This window comes from Moschus berezovskii, chromosome 16 (genome assembly GCF_049115385.1).
Source record: "Moschus berezovskii isolate FMDL1 chromosome 16, NW_MosBer_1.0, whole genome shotgun sequence".
Taxonomy (NCBI): domain Eukaryota; kingdom Metazoa; phylum Chordata; class Mammalia; order Artiodactyla; family Moschidae; genus Moschus; species Moschus berezovskii.
In genome coordinates, this window is record NC_142475.1 from 16,887,242 (window position 1) to 16,906,914 (window position 19,673).

General features: G+C 35.7%; 1 protein-coding gene across 7 annotated transcripts in view; it reads left to right on the forward strand.

Moving 5' to 3' along the window:
* Window positions 1-19,673, forward strand: part of VPS13B (vacuolar protein sorting 13 homolog B) — a 767,155-nt gene that overhangs the window by 380,449 nt on the left and 367,033 nt on the right. For all 7 annotated transcript variants that reach the window (XM_055431816.2, XM_055431817.2, XM_055431818.2 and 4 more), the window contains exon 25: window positions 6,539-6,742. In XM_055431816.2, the coding sequence (XP_055287791.2) occupies window positions 6,539-6,742 (204 nt within the window). The remainder of the gene's footprint in view (window positions 1-6,538; window positions 6,743-19,673) is intronic.

Here is a 19,673-nt window from a genome sequence, read left to right on the forward strand (position 1 = left end):
CCTTTGTACCCAAAATGTAATGAATTTTATCTATGCATTTAATTCCACTTTTCTTTCTTGATGAGTCTTAATAAACCAACTTCTGTTAAACTGCTCACAACTGCTATATCCAAAATTGATCAAAAGGTTGTTGGAAACTTTAAGTGAGATATTTATGAAAATAGCTTTGCAAGTTCTGAAATGCTGTATAAATGTCATTTTGATAGTTTAGATTGACTCTGCTGTAAAATTTGAGATCCTCTATGTAAATTAAATTACCTTGAATATCCGTGATGGATTGTGGCAGTATTCCTGAATGGACTGGAAGCTACAAAAGTGTACAGCACTTTGAAGAATCAAGTACTCAAAGATTGTTCTTGATTTCTGTAGTTTGGTTGCTAAGTCCTGTCTGACTCTTTTGTGACCCCATAGCTCTTCTGTCCGTGGAGTTTCCCAGGCAAGAATTGTGGAGTGGATTGCCATTTCTTTCTCCAGGGGATCTTCCTGACCCAGGAATCGAACTTGTGTTTCCTGCTTGGCAGGCAGACTCTACCACTGAGCCACTAGGGAAGCCCGATTAAACAGACATCTGCATAATAAATAGATAAGTTAGATAAGGGAGGTTTTTGTTAATTTTAACAAGTCTTTGACTTAAAATTTTAAGCCACACTATCAGACATGTATTGAGAGGATAAAGCAATACAGTACTGGTTAATACACTGAACCAATGGTACAAGTTTGAATTTGAGACTTTACATATAATTTTTAAGTATTCATATAGCCTATTACATCTCCACACCTCTGGAAATTGCTTCATTAGGAATCTGTGAAGGCAAACACATTATGTCTAATCGCTGAAGGATTTACTTGAAAACTCTTTTCAGAAATGGGCTTCCCTGAAGGCTCAGATAGTAAAGAATCTGGCTGCAATGCAGGAGACCTGGGTTTGATCCCTGGGTTGGGAAGATCCCCTGGAGAAGGGAATGGCCACCACTGCCAGTATTCTTGCCTGGAGAATTCCATGGACAGAGGATCCTGGCGGGCTGTAGTCGATAGGGTCACAAAGAGTCGGACACTACTGAGCCACAGCAGTTTCAGTTTTCAGAAATAAATATACTAAGGAAATGTAATTTTATTAACAACTATTTATTATTTTATAAATACTCAAAATCTTTTGCAAATACTATTTGATATCCTTGTGTGCCAGATTAACCTAAATTTTAATGGTAAAGCATGAGACTCCAAATAAACCTCTTTTTGTGAGTGATTGCTTTAACCTGTATTCCAGGCTTCCTCTGGATTCTGTCAAAATTACAGATGATGACTTGATTTTTTTTCCCTTTAGCAGTGCATTTTGCATTTAGCAGTTATTTATTGAGTGCTACATATAGGCCAGAAATGAGGGGGGAAAGATTAGTAAGATAAACACACGAAGAAGGCCATGCCTATGCACATCATAATCCAACTGTTGAAAGCCACAGATAAAGAACATATCTTGAAGGTATGAGAAAAAGAGAAAAAAATGACACATTACATGCAAGAGGACTGAATTTTTATTGTTCGCTTACTTCTCATAGGAAACTGTAGGGCTCAAAAGATCAACATCATTAAATTATGAAAAAATTTTATAAAGCCTCTCAACTCAAAATTCTAAATAAAAAATATGTAACATTTATGAATGAAGACAAAATAAAGGCAGTTTTTGTATGAAAGAATCTATCATCAGTAGAACTACACTGTAAGAAATCCTAAAGGAAATCCTTCATGCTGAAGGGAAATGAAACCAGATGTTTGAGCAACTTTTCAAATGTTTATTGGCCATTGAGTTTGCTCTTTTATAAATTGACAGTTCATTTTGTTTACATTAATTTGTATTTTCCTAATTATTATTGCAGATGGACAGATTTTCATTGTTTATTGGCCATTTAATTTGCTCTTTTATGAGTTATTTCATATCATTTACTTAATTTTTCTGTTAAATTTCTTAGCAGTTTAAAGAGCCTCCTTATATTCTATAAATGCAGACCCTGTAATACAGTTATTTGCTTTAATGTTTATGGCATTTTTGGCCAAAAATCTTTAATCTTTCTTAGTGAAGTATACTATAAAACTTTTTTTGCGGTGGGGGGGGGTGTCCTGGCTTATAAATTGTTGCGGGCCCTAAAATAGAAACACCCATAATACGTGTAAGATCCCTAAAATTTCTTTTACTGTTTTTATTTTAAGATTAATGACCCTAAATAAACATCTTTCTTATGAGAGGTTTCTCACTAGCTAATCTGGGGTGTATTTTTGTTTGTTTATTTGTTTCCTGTTTGTTTTTTTTTTAAGTACTACTTATCCTTTTTTGTGCTATGGACTTCTTTGAGAATGTTATAAAAGCCTTTCCCCCAGAACAGTGTATATGTCTACTAAATTTTACATACACTGTCAGAAACTTTGTGGACTTTGGATTATATAGCCCAGTGTATACGCTTCTTGATTCTGTTCAATTCCAACTTCCATACCATTTTTTAATTTGTTAGAATGACATCAGAAGTTTTTGCAAATACACATTAATTAATTTGGTTCATTATTGCTTAGAGCTCTAAGCAGAGTAAACAGAAAGGTAAACAGGAAGAAGAAAATTCATGGATAAACATGTCAGTGGAAACCAAGCAGGAATGGAACTCCAGCAAGCAATGTCTGATCCATGTTGAACAAGAAAGAGCTCTAAGTGAATATTTAGAAAGGCTAAAGTGGTGTATGTACTTTAAAATATAGTGCAATCTCTATATGTAGGGCAGAACTAAAACAGATTTATTGTCATGCCTGAATTTGTTGTAGATCCTTGTATCAGCTACAGAGACCTAAACTGCTGTGTCAGTTCCTAGAACTTACTCATTGCCAGTCAAAGCCTTGGACACTAAATATTGAACCTGGTTGAATCAAGGTATTTGTTCACAGGAGTGATTTCCATCAACCTTGACTTTCATCTTAAAATTTTACCAGTTACCCCATTTCCTTTAATGTCTCTAGGAACTAGTCTCTCAAACCTGTGTTTATTCAAAAATTAAATGAATTCTCTTTAATGTAGAATCTTCTTTAACATAATAAAATTACAGTTTTCTCTCTACCAATAATTAAGTATGGGAACCTGAAGAAAGAATATATTTTATGCTCCTTTCCTATCCATTTATTCAGGGTTTTTTTGGCTATAAGTTCAGTTTTCACCACAATATTGGAATTTGGCATTACTCTCTAAAAACGCAGTCAGTGAGTTCAGACAAAACTGGATTTGTATTATTGTACCAATCACTCATTTTTAAATTTCTCTATGCTTCTGATTTTCAGTTTTATTTTGTAAACAAATAGTGTGACTAGTGTAATGCTCTGTATGAACAGGGTGTTTCTTGTTTGTTTGTTTTTTTGAGCTTTTTGGCAAAAATTTTCTTTTGAAACTGAATTTTAATGTTCAGTAACAGTCCGTATGGTAAACAAAATAGCCTTTCTAAATATTCACTTAGAGCTCTTTCTTGTTCAACATGGATCAGACATTGCTTGCTGGAGTTCCATTCCCGCTTGGTTTCCATTGACATTGTTTATCCATGAATTTTCTTCTTCCTGTTTACCTTTCTGTTTACTCTTCTATTTGACCCTCCTAATTTACTTCAGAACTTTTCATGGCCTCTACATCATGTTTTTTTAATTTTTTGCACTTGGCTGTTGCTCTTGTAATGTTACATTTTACTTGCACTTGTAATGTTACATTTTATGGTTAATATCTTGCATGTATGCAAAATATTAGATATTTAATCACCTTCATACATACCCAATATCAGGTTGCCTCATGTAGTGTTCATTTTTTAGAGAATTAAAAAAATTTGGGGGAGGGGGATATACATAAATACAAGGTTTCCCTTGTGACTCACTGGTAAAGAATCCACCTGCCAATGCAGGAGATGTGGGTTTGATCCCTGTGTGGGGAATATCTGCTGAAGATGGAAGTGACAGCCCATTCCAGTATTTTTGCCCAGGAAATCGCACTCAGAGATATCCCATGCCAAAGATAACCTGGCAAACTACAGTCCATGGGGTTGCCAAAGAGTTGGACATGACTGAAGCAACTAAATTACAACAGCATAAATACAATAAATTGCACCTGCTTAGGTTATCTAATTTGATAACATTTGGCTAGTGTACCCATGAAATCACCTTCACAGTCGAGATAATGCATCATCCTCAAAAGGTTCTTTGTGCCCCTTTGTTTTTCTCCCTTTTTCTCCTCCCCTAGTTCCAGATAATCACTGATACTGTTGCTGGTTAATTTTCATTTGCTAGGATTCTATATAAATGGAATCATACAGTTGTGTTCTCGTGCTCTCTCTTGCCTAGCTTCCTTGATTCAGCATTGTGGTTTTGAGATTAATCCATGTTTTTGCATGAATCTATAATTTATTTCTTAGTATTTCTTTATTGCTAAGTATTCTGTTTACTGTTGGTTAACTTACTAGTTAGTTAACATTTGAGATTTTTTTCTAGGTTTAGACTCAGAAATAAAACTGCTATGAATAGTTTTTTATAGGTCTTTGTGTGGACATAGATTTTAATTTTTCTTTGGGAAACAGGAAATCGTTCATTTATATGGTAGATATGTATTTTTCAGAAACTGACAAACTGTATTCTAAATTTTGTTTTTTGTCAGAGTAAATGAGAATTTTAGCTGCTCTACATCTTCACCAATACTTGGTCTGGTTATACTTTTTAATTTCAGATGTCTTAATAGGTCGTTAGTAGTAGCTCATTGTGGCTTTTGTGGGTATAATTTTCAGTACGGCTTGAAGGATATGAGTTGAACATTTATCTTCAGAATTTTTACCTTATTTTTTTAAACCTCTGAATTGAGAAAGCCTGGATTCTGTGATAGTAACTTTCCTCTTTGAAAATAATGATATTTTTCAAGTTTATGTCATTGCTTATTCGGCATGCTGAATACACAGTATACTTGGTGACATTCGTATACAATTATTTAATGGTTAGAGTTAAAGGAAATCAGAAGTTGTGACAATAAAGTGAGCATCTTAAGTAAATAAACTGTATGCCCTGAAAAGTATTTAGAAACTGTTTATACTTTCTTTATGTGTCAGTTCTAATTATTTAAGAAAAAGTTAAATAATCTTTTAAAAAATTTGGTTTGGAACAAAGTGATTTCTTTTTACAGAGTACTAATGGGCTGCCGTCTATGGGGTCGCACAGAGTTGGACATGACTGAAACGACTTAGCAGCAGCAGCAGCAATGATTATGAAAGCCAAAAGGAATTAAACTAACAATTTTCTAACAGCTTTTTTCTAGGACCGCTAGCCATTAGATTTTTTTTTTTTTAAACAAAAAGAGCTGTAACCTGGGATTTGAGACTTCACCACACAAAAAGCAAGAAAAAACTGTAACCCATGTACTGTTTTATATCAAATAAGGATTGACAACACTGTTTTTAGGCATCTGTTCTGCCCACATAAGAAGCCAGCTTTATCATCTGGATGTGTCCTGGGGCTGAAACTTCTTATAAATATGAGAATTTCTTTCTTTCTTTCTTTTTTTAATGGCTAGCAGAATATGGTATCCAGCTGTGGATTTGCTTATATATTGTGTTTGCATTTTTTCCCCCTAGGCTTCTTTTATACAGTATATGGCAATATGTTGTCATACAAATTCCATGATTAATGCTTATTTATGAAATCTTATGTAAATATCTTAGAACTTAGTCAAACAACGTGCAAGTTAAACATTTTTTTTTTCTGGATGTTGGAATGACAAATCTTGAGGGGAATACTAGGTTGGATAGTTTATGTTCTTTATCTATAGAAAAGTCTCATGTAACATTTTCCTTTTACTGTTCTCTGTTGTATCTTTTTACTGTATTTTGCTGGGTTAGAAATCCACTTTCAGATTTATTCTTCAGAAAATAGAGAAAATTTAAATTGTAAATAATTAAAAAATAAGAATAGCAATTATATATTACTAAATAGTCATATATACTAGGATATATTTGATTTCTAATTTTTGACCCTGAGGGTTCTGTTTAAAAAGCATTTATTTGTGGTTCTATTAGTCATATATTAAATCTGTCTCATCATAAGCTGTTGTATTAGCATTTTATTTTATTAGTATGATTTTCCCACAAAATGCTAACTTGTTATAAAATATAAATTATAAATATGGGACCAATTTTAAGTATGATTAAATTTATTCTATCTGTCTCAAATTCAGTTCATGGTTAAATGTTTAATATTGTCTATCTGAATTGTTTGTCTCTATATCATCAGAATGATGGTATCATGATAAAATATTCATGGCCATGTGTATAATAATTACATGTATATATAATATATAATAATTATATATCATATATTATAGATCATGATATAGTACTATGATCAGTGATTTATTGATAGATTTTTATTTCATGTATTCTTGTTTCTGTGGACTTAGTTTTAAGTTTCTTGCATTGAGTATTTTAGTCAGTTTTGACCAGAAGTTGAAAGATTTGTTTTTGCTTTTTATTTTTTTTCTTCTGCTCAGGTGCAGCTCTTATATGAGTTAACAGGTATCATGAATAAAGTCTGGAATAAGATTCAGAAGAGAGGCAATCTCAGTGCTTCTTCAGCTTACCCGGAGTCCATGGTGGGGCCTTTCCCTAGCTCTCCAGTTAGAAGCAGTATAGGCACAGCTCCTCCAGATAATAGCACATGTAGCCCATCTGCTGACATTGGAACTACTACTGAGGTAAGTGTTTCTGAAAAATTGTGTTAGTAAATGAAGGGTGATATATATACCACAGAATTCTATGTCAGGATTGAGAATGAAGATGACCTCACCTCTGTGGAAGCTGATGAGTTTAGAAGGCTCATGAGGTGCTTGGTACCTTTGACTGTATGTTACTGTTTCTCTTAGGTTCAAGTATTTTCATTGCTTTCAGTAGTTAGTGGGATAGTTCAGGAAAGTAGAGGTTCTGTGAAATGGCAAGAACTAAGGCACAGTAAATGTATGGTTTCTCAGAAGTATGGAAACTTAGAAGCTGACTGCAATAGAGGCTCAGAACCAGAGTGTCTTTATTATCTTTAGATTGTGATTTTCAATCTTAACCAATGCAAAGTTCTCTCCTTCTGATCATAGAAACCTTCCTTTTCATTTTTCACATTGTGACCTCACCCAATGTCTGTACCCTTTTTATAACAAATATTTTCAAAGCCCCTCCTTTACTATCCTAAAATGAAAATAAACATAACGTGCATATACATATGTTTTCAAAAATAGTATCCTGAATAAAATATAAAGAATTAAAGGAAAGTAATTTAAAGTATAGTAAATTATTATTGAAATATGTAAATGCTCAGGCATGGTTACATTAGAAGTTATAATGCAGTTGCCAGGTACGTATAATTACTGTGAATGTATCTGATGCAATAAAAACCAAAGAAACATACTTTTACAGGTCTGTATTAAATGCTGCAAGTGAGACCATTGTTGGTGTGATTTCCTGAAATAATACAAACTTGATAAAGTTTCAAAGAAAAGAAATTTTTTGTTCTTTTCAGTAGTTGCATTTCTGGAGCTGTTAATATATACCAAGTGTCAGTCACTTAGTCTTGTCCGACTCTTTGCGACCCCATGGACCAAAGCCTACCAGACTCCTCTAGTCCATGGGATTCTTAAGAATACTGGAGTGGGTTGCCATTTCCTTCTCCAATATATACTAAAATCATGCATAAATACAAAAAATACTGTTTTTAGATTTAAAACAGAATTTAATGCTCAAATATTTACTTATGAACAGGATTTTCACCTACTTCAATTACTGTCAGATAATCGTCTCCATTTTGGCTGATTTTGGTATTGACCATCTGGTGATGTCCTTGTGTAGATTTGTCTCTTGAGTTGTTGGAAAAGGGTGTTGCATGACCAATGTGCTCTCTTGACAAAATTCTATTAGCCTTTGCCCTGCTTCATTTTGTAGTCCAAAGCCAAACTTGTCTGTTATTCCAGGTATCTCTTAACCTCCTACTTTTGCATTCTGATCCCCTATGATGAAAAGGACATGTTTTTGGTGTTAGTTTTAGGTCTTGTAGGTCTTCATAGAACCAGTCAACTTCAGCTTCTTAGGCATCAGTGGTTGGGGCAGACTTGGAGTCCTGTGATGTTGAACAATTTCACTTGGAAGTGAACTGAGACCATTCTGTCATTTTTGAGGTTGCAGTCAAGTACTGCATGTGGGAGTAGAACTATTGATATTTGACCCCTGCATAAGCAACTTGTCTATCCTCTATTCCTACTCATTCCAAATCTTAAGAATCACAATGATCTAAGTGATAGCAGTACTTTTTTTCTCCCCAAATGAAAATCTAAAACTGTTTGGGATGTGGAGTCAATGGGACATACCCTTTTGGGGTAAAAACATTGAATTCCTTCTGGAAATTGCAGGGCATGTTCATCTGTTTTAGATCTCATAATCAGGGTTACTATGTCCTTCAGTTTAGCTTGGACACAGCACAGTTCTAGAAAGTACCATTTAAATTGTACTTTGTATGAATGGCAAGTCCTAGATGACCAGCAGGTGTCCATTCCAGATGAGCCCTGTCTTTTCTGAACTTGTGATGTTTTTTTAAGTATTTCTTTCTAAAAGACTGCTCCCAAAATACGTGCGTCTTCATGCTCATCTTGACATTGTTTAATACAGTACTTAGTAAACAGCTGTTTAGTGGGACACTCTTCTTTCTACCAGTGAGGTGCCCAGAGTATTTAACTTTTATCAGTTTCATTTGTTTTATCCTTGTCTATCAATGTATCACCGCAAGCTTTTGATTACCAAAGTTTTTCACAAAGTGTATTTTGTGCAATGTCAACATATTGGCTGTGAAAAAAGAAGTCTTTGGTTAAATAAGTTTGGAAAATACTACATTAAAGAAAGTTGAAGTTCTTCATTCTGTCTTTGACTTACTTAATACAGTAATCTCTTGGTCTCAAGAGCTTTTGCATTGTAAGAACACTATGCATTGTAAGAACTTTACTGCAAGAGCTTTTGGTATCTTTTATATTTGGAATCTAAAAAATTGTATTGGAGAAGACTCTTGAGAGTCCCTTGGACTGCAGGGAGATCCAACCAGTCCATTCTAAAGGAGATCAGTCCTGGGTGTTCATTGGCAGGACTGACGCTGAAGCTGAAACTCCAATACTTTGGCCACCTCATGCGAAGAGTTGACTCACTGGAAAAGACTCTGATGCTGGGAGGGATTGGGTGTGGGAGGAGAAGGGGACGACAAAGAATGAGATGGCTGGATGGCATCACCAACTCGATGGACATGAGTTTGCGTGAACTCTGGGAGTTGGTGATAGACAGGGAGGCCTGGCGTGCTGTGATTCATGGAGTCGCAAAGAGTCAGACACGACTGTGCGACTGAACTGAATTGAACTGGAAAAATGATAGAAATGAACTTATTTACAAAACAGAAATAGACTCACAGACATAGATAACAAACTGGTTACCCGAAGGGATAGCGTGTGGGGGTGGAGACAAATTAGGAGTTAGGGATTAACATATCCCACTACTATATATAAAATAGTAAACAACATGAACCTGCTGTATAGCACCGGTAACTATATTCAGTATCTTATAGTAATGTATAATGAAAAAGAATCTGAAAAATGTATTTGTGTGTGAATATATATATATATATATAAAACTGAATTACCATGCTGTACACCGGAAACTAGCACAACATTGTAATTAGAAATATATATATATAGTATATATTTTGTGGTTAATTACAGTAGTGCTTCCCTACCATTTTCATGTCATTACATATATAGAAGATGATGCTTGCATCTAAAGTAATCAAAAGAATCTCTCAGTCATTGAAAGCTCCATTCACTCTAGGCTGTACTCCAAAACCCTGAGGGCCAAGAGATCCATGTCCCAGCAAAGTTTTGACACATCCTGTGGTGTCTCTTAGTTAGTAAACTCTGAGTAATAGTATTACTTTGATAAATATATTTTTAATATTTTTATTATTGGCTCAGAAAAAGAGTGTTGATATTGATGAATTTAAATATAATTGTCACATTGAAATTATTCTATAGTTATATTCTATCCCTTCCCCATTGTAACAAAATCGTTTTATAACAGCATAGTGCTACTGTGGTATATCATTTAATTAGTTTAACAAAGTCTTCTTCATGTAGTCAGTGCTAAGAAGAAAATTTAAAGTTTTGTGTGTTCCTAGAGGTGGCATGATTTCCCTGGTGCCTCAGTTGGTAAAGCATCCGCCTACAATGCGGGAAACCCAGGTTTGATCCATGGGTCAGAAAGATCCTCCGTTTCCGAGAAGGAAATGGCAACCCACTCCAGTATTCTTGCCTGGAAAATCCCATGGACGGAGGAGCCTGGTAGGCTACAGTCCATGGGGTCGCAGAGTCGGACACGACTGAGCAACTTCACTCACTCACTCAGAGGAGTCATGTTAAATATTTAGAAGATTTCCGTGGGTAGAGCTGGCATGAGCTGGCATGGCTGGCCCCACCTCATGCCTGATCAAAGCCTGTCTTGCCTTCCTGGTGGTGTCTCTTCCCTTTGCCCTAATACGGTTCTGATGGAGGTGTTCTTGCCAGGTAGGGCACATAAGAGAGAAGGCAACTGCCCACAGCTCTGTTACCATGGGGTAGCCTAGAAGCAAGTACGATCTTCAAGTAGAGGTCACAATCTTTTGCAGTAGAGAGCCAGACAGGAAACGCTGTCTTTGCATGGCATGCTATCTCTGTTGCAATCATTCAACTCTGAGCACTTTGCAAGCATTGTTTCTGTTAATTCTGAAACCTATATTATGAGTTGGGTAGTATTATTTCCCTTTTACAGTGAAGAATTTGTAACTGCAGAGGTTAAGTGTCTTGGTTGAGATCAAATTGGTAAGTGGCAAAGCTGAAATGAAAACTTCTGCCTTCTAACTCCAGAGTCCCTAATGTGTTTTATCATATGAATTCTAGAACTTGATTCATTGATAATTTTTTCTTTTAAAAGTAAATTGTTGCTACCATGCATAGGTGTATTCTGCTTTATCCTGCTCAGCACTTGAGGTTTTGTGGAATATTTTTATTCAGTTCTAAAAAATTCTCAGACAATAGCAGGAAAATTCTACATTCCCATTAGTCTTATTTTCTAGACCTTCTCATGTTTGTCTGTGAACCACTATTTGTTAGTTGATTTTTATTTGTTTTCTTTTTTCCTCTACTATCATTAGTGCTTTGTTTTCATTCCAAGGCATTTTCTCAATTCCTTTTTAAATTCCACTTTACCAGGTATCCCTTTAACTATATCTAATCCACCTAGTTTCAATCAGTGATACAAGTAGCGATTTGGAAGGTAAGAGAGAGCTTGGTGTTTTTCTTTCTTGTTCCCTCTCCACTTTGGTGCCCCGTATCTAAAACATTCATGGCACTTCTATAGTTGAGTGAAGCCTCATGTAAATCATCTATTTTACTGAAAAAGCAGCTGGTTTTGGTTCTAGGCTTTATGCAAATGGCTCCAGCGTAGACTCCAGTTTGCCCTGAGCGAGAATTAAAATGGCATTGCTCAGACCTCTAGACCCTTACATGCGTTTGATACCTCCATTTGCCACCACAGACTCAGTTTCCATTCGTTACCCAGACTTGTGTTTCCTCTTCATTTCTGACATCTTGAGGTTTCCTTTTATTTGTTTCAAGTTTCCCTATTTTATTAGTCAGAGGAAAGTGACATTCTCATAAGGACAAAGGTGTTGACTGGGAAGGGAAACCACTGGAGATAGTATAGTACCTGGAGCTAGTAACACTCGGATGTTATTGCTATAATGGACTTAAAGGCCTGGAAAACAGGGACTAATACTCTGACTTCATATTTTTTTCTTCCTTCCTGTTTCCTGCTGCTGTTCCACAGAACAACTAGAAATCAGAGGACAAGAATATTTGTACATATTGTTCACGTAGGTTAGCCTCCCAGATAAACAGTGTATTAATGATGGAAAAAGAATAGATGAAAGAAAAGACAAAATTCTTGTGTTTTATCTAGAATTTCAGTGCTTTCGTGGTAGAAATGGAAAACATTCATTTCAACTTGATCTGCCACGTTACTTGAATTTAAATTTCTTTAACATCTTTGAGTCCTGAGAACTGGGCTTTGGAATCTTTGTTTTCCTCATTCTGTCTTGTATGTATTATATTAGATTCTCAAAATCAGTGGTTAACTTTTTTTTGCTGAATATTTTTATTGTGGTAAAATATAAGTAACATTATTTACCATTTTCACCATTTTTATATTTACAATTCAGTGGCATACAGCCATAACAACTATCCATCTTCAAAACTGTTTCATCATTTCAAACAAAAAGTCTTGTCCCGTGAAACAGTGACTCCCCATTTTCCCATCGCCATCCTTGATAACCATTATTAATACTTTCTGTCTCTGTGAATTCACCTATTCTGGGAACCTCATGTAAGAGGAATTATAAGTATTTGTTTAGCTTATTTTACGTAGTGGAATGTTTTAGAGATTTATTCACATAGTAACATGTATAAGAATTTCATTCCCTTCTATGGCTGATATTCCATTTGCTTATATAGCATATTTTATTTATCCATTGATATGTTGATGGACATCTGGGTTATTTCCACTTTTTGGCTATTATGAATAATGCTCTGAACACTGGTATATGAAGGTTGATTAATTCTTAATGAAGTTATTTTGTCCTGAAGATATTGTATGCATTTTATATGACCTGCTTCTGACAAACCATTTCAAAACTAATACTAGAAATGCTATTTTAATTTTTCTTTACCTATTGAAATATGTTGATAACTGAGTTATTTATTACATAAGTTAAGGAGTAGAGGAAAGTAAATGTAGAATCATTCAGTATACTTTATTTAGTACTGGTTTTCTTACTCAGAAGAGCACATTTCTGTCATTTTAATGATTTGCTTACTACCAATATGAATAGTATAGAATTAAGGCAGCATTTAATATTATCCCTGAATGAATTCAAGCATATTTCAAATTTTTTTTAAAAATGTAGTACCAAAGAGAAAAAAAGTGAAAATTAGAAGTCATTTACTTAGTTTCCATAGTAACTTTGCAAACATAAAAATAGAATGTTGGTAATTTGTTTTCTCTAAGGTGTGGTTTTCTTTTCTCCTGAGGAAAACCAGCTAAATTGTGTCTGCTACTTCCCCACTTTTTGTCATAGACTCTACTTTGTCAGCTTTAAGGATTGCCTTCCTCTAATTTGGGATAATAATTTTGCAGAGCTTGACAAGTGAGCAAAGATATTTCTCTCAGTTCCATCAGTTTATAGCTACTCTATTGAAAGGGATTGTTGGAAATCTCATTTACTAGAAAATTGAAATGCAGTGAATTTAGGCTAGTGTCACACAAACTAGGGACGGGGCCAACTCATCCGAGTGTGATTCTAAGTTAATGGAATCTATAGAAAACACTTTGGAATCAGACAACTTGGGTTTTTATCTCTAAAGTTTATGATCACATTGTGTTTAGTCACTTAAATTTTGTCCAACTCTTTGCACCCCATGGACTGTAGCCCGCCAGGCTGCTCTGTCCATGGGATTCTCCAGGCAAGAATATTGGAGTGGGTTGCCATGCCTTCCTCAAGGGGATCTTCCTGACCCAGGGATCAAACCTGCATCTCCTGAATTGCAGGCAGATTCTTTACCTCTGAGCCACCTGGGAAGCCCTGTGATCACATTATTTAACCTCTGCTCTTTAGTTTCGTTATCTCTAAAAGTGGAGATAATATTCATCTCAATATGTTAGTACAAATATTAACTGAATATCTAATACAAAACATTCCTCTATTTGTATTTTCCTGAATTTCAGTAAGATTTTGGTTTTCTTTTTAGAAATCTTTCCCATTTTATTATAGAAGTATTTTTTGGTATTTGGAACTTTTGTTCAATTGATATGGTTATACACTAGTTTCTTCCTCTTCCTTTAAGGTGGCTAGTAACTTTGGTTGATTATCTTTCTTTTTAAAATATTTAATTTTTTTTGGCTGTGCTGGATCTTCATTGCTCTGCGGGCTCTTCTCTAGTTGTGGTGAATGGAGGCTACTCTCAAATGTGGTTCTCAGGCTTCTCATTGCAGTGGCTTCTCTTTTTGTGGAGCACGGTCCCTAGGGCACACAGGCTTCCGTAGTCACAGCACATGGGCTTAGTAGTTGTGGCTCCCAGGCTCTAGAGCACAGGCTCAATAGTTGTTGCACAGGCTTAGTTGCTCTGCAGCATGTGGGATCTTCCTGGATCAGGGTCAAACCCATGAATCCTGTATTCACAGACAGATTCTTTACCACTGAACCACCAGGGATGCCCCTGACTTTCAAATATTAAAATATTTCAAATATTTCCAGATATTGCATCTGGAACAAACCCAAGTTGGATGTGGTATAGTTTCTTTTTTATATCTTGATGGATTGTGTTTGTTAATATTTTATTTAGGGTTTTGGTTTGTATAGTCATCAGTGATACTGACCTTTAACTTTTCTTTTACGTAATACCTTTGTTGTATTTTGGTGTCATGACTGTTCTTTCTTCATAAAATGATGTGGGAAGTGTTCCCTCTTGTTTTACTTATCTACAGAAAATTTGTTTTGTGTGAAAATTCCACAGTAACTGTATGATAATCAACAAGGTAGTCAACAAGGTAATCCTACTTGAAAAGGCACTTGGGTACAACGCATCCCTTATCTAAACTGGGTCTTAGCGAAGAGAAGTGAAGTCGCTCAGTTGTGTCTGACTCTTTGCGACCCCATGGACTGTAGCCTACCAGACTCCTCTGTCCATGGGGTTTTCCAGACGAGTACTGGAGTGGGTTGCCATAGTTAGGCATTATTTTGTGTATAGAAGAAGTTTTAGCTTAGAAGACTATTAGGAAAGAGGTAAGGACTGGATAGACAAAAAACACTAATGTTATCATCCTTAAAGGGAGTGAAAGTGAAAGTTGCTCAGTCCTATCTGACTCTTTGTGACCCCATGGACTATACAGTCCTTGGAATTCTCCAGGCCAGAATACTGAAGTGGATAGCCTTTGTCTTCTCCAGGGGATCTTCCCAACCCAGGGATCAAACCCAGGTCTCCCACATTGCAGGTGGATTCTTTACCAGCTGAGCCATAAGGGAAACCCAAGAATTCTGGCGTGAGTAGCCTCTCTCTTCTACAGCGGATCTTCCTGACCTTGGAATCAAACCAGGGTCTCCTACATTGCAGGCAGATTCTTTACCAGCCGAGCTATCAGGGAAGTCTTAAAGGGAGTATAGGTGCACATCTTGTTCCAGGTTTCCAACGCCAACAATAATACTGCTGTATTCATAGAAAATTAATTTTATTTTGCTCATTGGTAAAGTATTACTTAATGATCAAATATTTTTATGCCACTCTAGTAACCCAGTCTGTATAAAATAAAACTAATGAACATATGTTCTACAAATGCTAAACAAACACACTGGTATTTATTTGATACTATGAGATTATGATTTTACATCTCAGTTAAGATTTTTATATCAAACATTTTCTCTGGTAAAAAATACAATGTAAAATTACCTTTTAAACCATTTTTAAGTGTATTATTATTGTGTGACATTGAGTACAGTCATGTTGTTGTGCAACCATCACCACCAAAACTTTAAAAAAATTTTTCCCAACTGAAATGTGGTACCTATCAAATAACAACCTTTCATTTTAACATTAATTCTTCTGAGTCATAAATATGGAACATTTATATGTGTATGTTTTCTTCTCTTTTTTATTTCTTTTAGCAATATTTTGTAATGTTTCACTTCCTGGTTTATTCCTAAGTATTTTACTCTTTTTGATGCTATTATAAATAGAATTGTTTTATTCCTTTTCTGATACTCATTGTTATTGTATAAAAACAGAGCTGGCTTTTATGTTTGTATCTTGATGAGTTTATTAGTTTTAACAGTTTTTTGTGGAATTTTTATAATTTTATACATATAAGGTCATGTTGTTAATCAACAGAGATAATTCTGCTATTTCCTATCCAGTTTTGTTGCCTTTTACTTCTTTTTCATGCCTAATTACTCTGGCTAGGATTTTCAGTAATATGTTGAATAAATATTTTGCCTGTTTCAATATTAGGTAATATTTTTTAAGTTGAACATAATTTTCTCTGTTGATAATAATTTTGTGCGAAGGAAAACTTCTAGAAGGCTTCAGCTCTAACAAATTTTGTTCAAATAGCAAGAGATGTAATGAAAATTTGACACTGTTGTTTTTTCTATTTCTGTGTTGTGCTTTTTATGCTATTTTTTTCATCTGAAGTAAATGTTAAGTCAAACATTATGAGTTAGAGGTAACTCATAACTGAGAGGCTTACATTAACTGAGAAGAAACAATGTTACATGATGATTATATTATTTCAATACCATCCATACTTGATGTGGAGTATAAACTTTCCACTATCACCCCATTACCTATATTATCTTTGTTATCATAGCATAACCCTAATTTAAACAACTAGTACCAGCTTTGTACTTATGGTATAGAGTAGCTTTGAAATTCCTTAAAAGCTACTTAAAAGGTTCTTTAATATGTGGATGTTAAATGATTTAGAAAATCAACTCATTTTGACTAAATGAAATCTGATTTATTATGATACAGGGCATAGAGATGTGTCAATTCATTGTCACTATAAATATATTTTTATATAAATTCATAAAACAATATAATGAATTCATTTTTTCCATTTTTTTCTGTCTTTCGTTTTAAACATAATTCTTTTTTCAGTTCAGTTCAGTAGCTCAGTTGTGTCCGACTCTTTGCGATGCCATGGACTACAGCACGCCAGGCTTCCTTTCCATCACCAACTCCTGGATATTACTCATACTCATGTCCATCGAGTCGGTAATGCGATCCAGTCATCTCATCCTTTGTCGTCCCCTTCTCCTCCCACCTTCAATCTTTTCCCAGCAGCAGGGCTTTTTCAGATGAGTCAATTCTTCTCATCAGGGGACCAAAGTATTACAGTTTCAGCTTCAGCATCAGTCCTTCCAGTGAATATTCAGGACTGATTTCATTTAGGATTGACCGGTTGGATCTCTGTGCTGTCCAAGGGTCTCTCAAGAGTCTTCTCCAACACTGCAGGTCAAAAGCATCCATTCTTCGGCGCTCAGCTTTCTTTCTAGTCCAACTCTCACATCTATACAAGACTGCTGGAAAAACCATAGCTTTGACTAGTCTGCTTTTTAATATGCTATCTAGGTTGGTCATAGCTTTTCTTCCAAGGAGCAAGCGTCTTTTAATTTCATGGCTGCAGTCACCATCTGCAGTGATTTGGGAGCCCAGAAAAATAGTCTCTCACTGTTTCCACTGTTTCCCTTTCTATTTGCCATGAAATAATGTGACCAGATGTCATGATCTTAGTTTTCTAAATGTTGAGTTTTAAGCCAGGTTTTTCACTCTCCTCTTTCACTTTCGCCAAGAGGCTCTTTAGTTCTTTGCTTTCTGCCATAAGAGTGGTGTCATCTGAATATCTGAGGTTTTTGATATTTCTCCCAGCAATCTTGATTCCAGCTCGTGCTTCATCCAGTCCAGCATTTCTCATGATGTATTACTTTGCCAACCAAGGTCCGTGTAGTCAAGGCTATGTTTTTTCCCATGGTCATGTATGGATGTGAGAGTCGGACTGTGAAGAAAGCTGATCGCCAAAGAATTGATGCTTTTGAACTGTGGTGCTGGAGAAGACTCTTGAGAGTCCCTTGGACTGCAAGGAGATCCAACCAGTCCATTCTGGAGGAGATCAATCCTGGGTGTTCATTGGGAGGACTGATGTTAAAGCTGAAACTGCAATACTTTGGCCACCTCATGCGACGAGTTGACTCACTGGAAAAGAGTCTGATGCTGGGAGGGCTTGGGGGTGGGAGGAGAAGGGGACAACAGAGAATGAGATGGCTGGATGGCATCACCGACTCGATGGACATGAGTTTGAGTGAACTCCGGGAGTTGGTGATGGACAGGGAGGCCTGGCATGCTGTGATTCATAGGGTCGCAAAGAGTCGGACACGACTGAGCGACTGAACTGAACTGAACTGATTCTGCATATAAGTTAAATAAACAGGGTAACAGTATACAATCTTGATGTACTTGTTTCCTGATTTGGAACCAGTCTGTTGTTCCATGTCCAGTAAAATTCTTTTATATTATATATAAAATTAGTTATCTGAATCTTGAGAGTTTAATCATACTGTTATATTCATAACTCTTGCTCTTAGTAAACTGTTTCTCTATGTGTTACGTGCTCTTCTATTCGGCCTTCTTCCACTAGTGGGACTTTATGAGACTCTTTCATAGTATTTGAGGGCCTGTTCCCCAATAGGGATTTCATGTATTTCCTTCTCTGAGGGACTCCAAAGGCCATCACTAACCTGAGACCCTTTAATAACTTCTTAGCTGGATGTTTTTTGAAACTTTTTTGTAGTATAAAGTCAAGCCCTCAAACCTATGTGTAACCCAGAGTTGTGTTTAAAAAGTCTCAAGGGTAACTTTTTTCTACTACTTAGGCTAAGACAGATACTGCTGTTTGGGAGGGTTTATTCTGTTGTTTTTTCTCATTTCTTAAATTGGGTTCTTAGCTTAATTTGCTGTTATTTAGTTACTCAGTCATGTCCGTCTCTTTTTATGACTCATGGACTATAGTTTGCCATCCTCCTTTATCCATGGAATTTTCCAGGGAAGAATATACTGGAGTGTGTTGCATTTCCTTTTCCATAATATCTTCCCAACCCAGGGATCAAACTCATGTCTCCTGTATTGTCAGATGGACTCTACCACTGAGCTACCAGGGAAGCCCCAAAGCATGCATTGACCTTTTCTCACAGATGAAATTAGTATTTTATCAGCAGGGTTCTTATGTGGCGCACTGGTACAAGTAATAATGAAACAGTCTGGTTTTTGAAACTCATATTCATAATTGCCAAAGTTCGTTTCCCAGATTTGCACTTTCACTCATTTCTTTGTACTTACTCATCTTAATGTAATGGACTCTTAGAAAAACATGGTTTCTCACAATTCAAGTTCTAAAAATACTAAATCAGCTGCTAAAGACTTTCTTCCTTGAGTTGCCTTTTGTCAGAGAAACACACAGATGGCAAAATGGAAAGGAGGATGGAAGGAAGGGTAGAGGGAGGGAGAGAGGGAAGGAAAAGAGACAGAATGGGGAGAAAAGGAGGAAAGCAGCAGGCTGGCTCCAGAAATACAACCGCAGATCAGAATGGAGAAAGAGAGTTGCCAAAGAGAGTTCACATAATATAAATATACATGCTGTAATGGGCATGTATATGCAGTTTTATATATACAAATCAATGCCCACTGTCCAAACTGGTTTTAGAAAAGAAAGTTGCCCAAGGTCATAAAAGGGCTATCATACTTCAAAACCTTTTTTTCGTTATTCCATAAAATAATCATGCTAATATAGATGCGGATACTTAATGTTCAGCATTTTTTAAAAATTAAGCATTTAAGACTCAAGTCGTTTATCCTTAAAGAACTTTATAATATTGAATATTTAAATTGGAGGATGAATATGTACATACTTACAATACACAGGTGGACTGGGAAACTTAGCCCATAACTTCATTGCTGCTTCCCAGAGAAAATTCCTTAT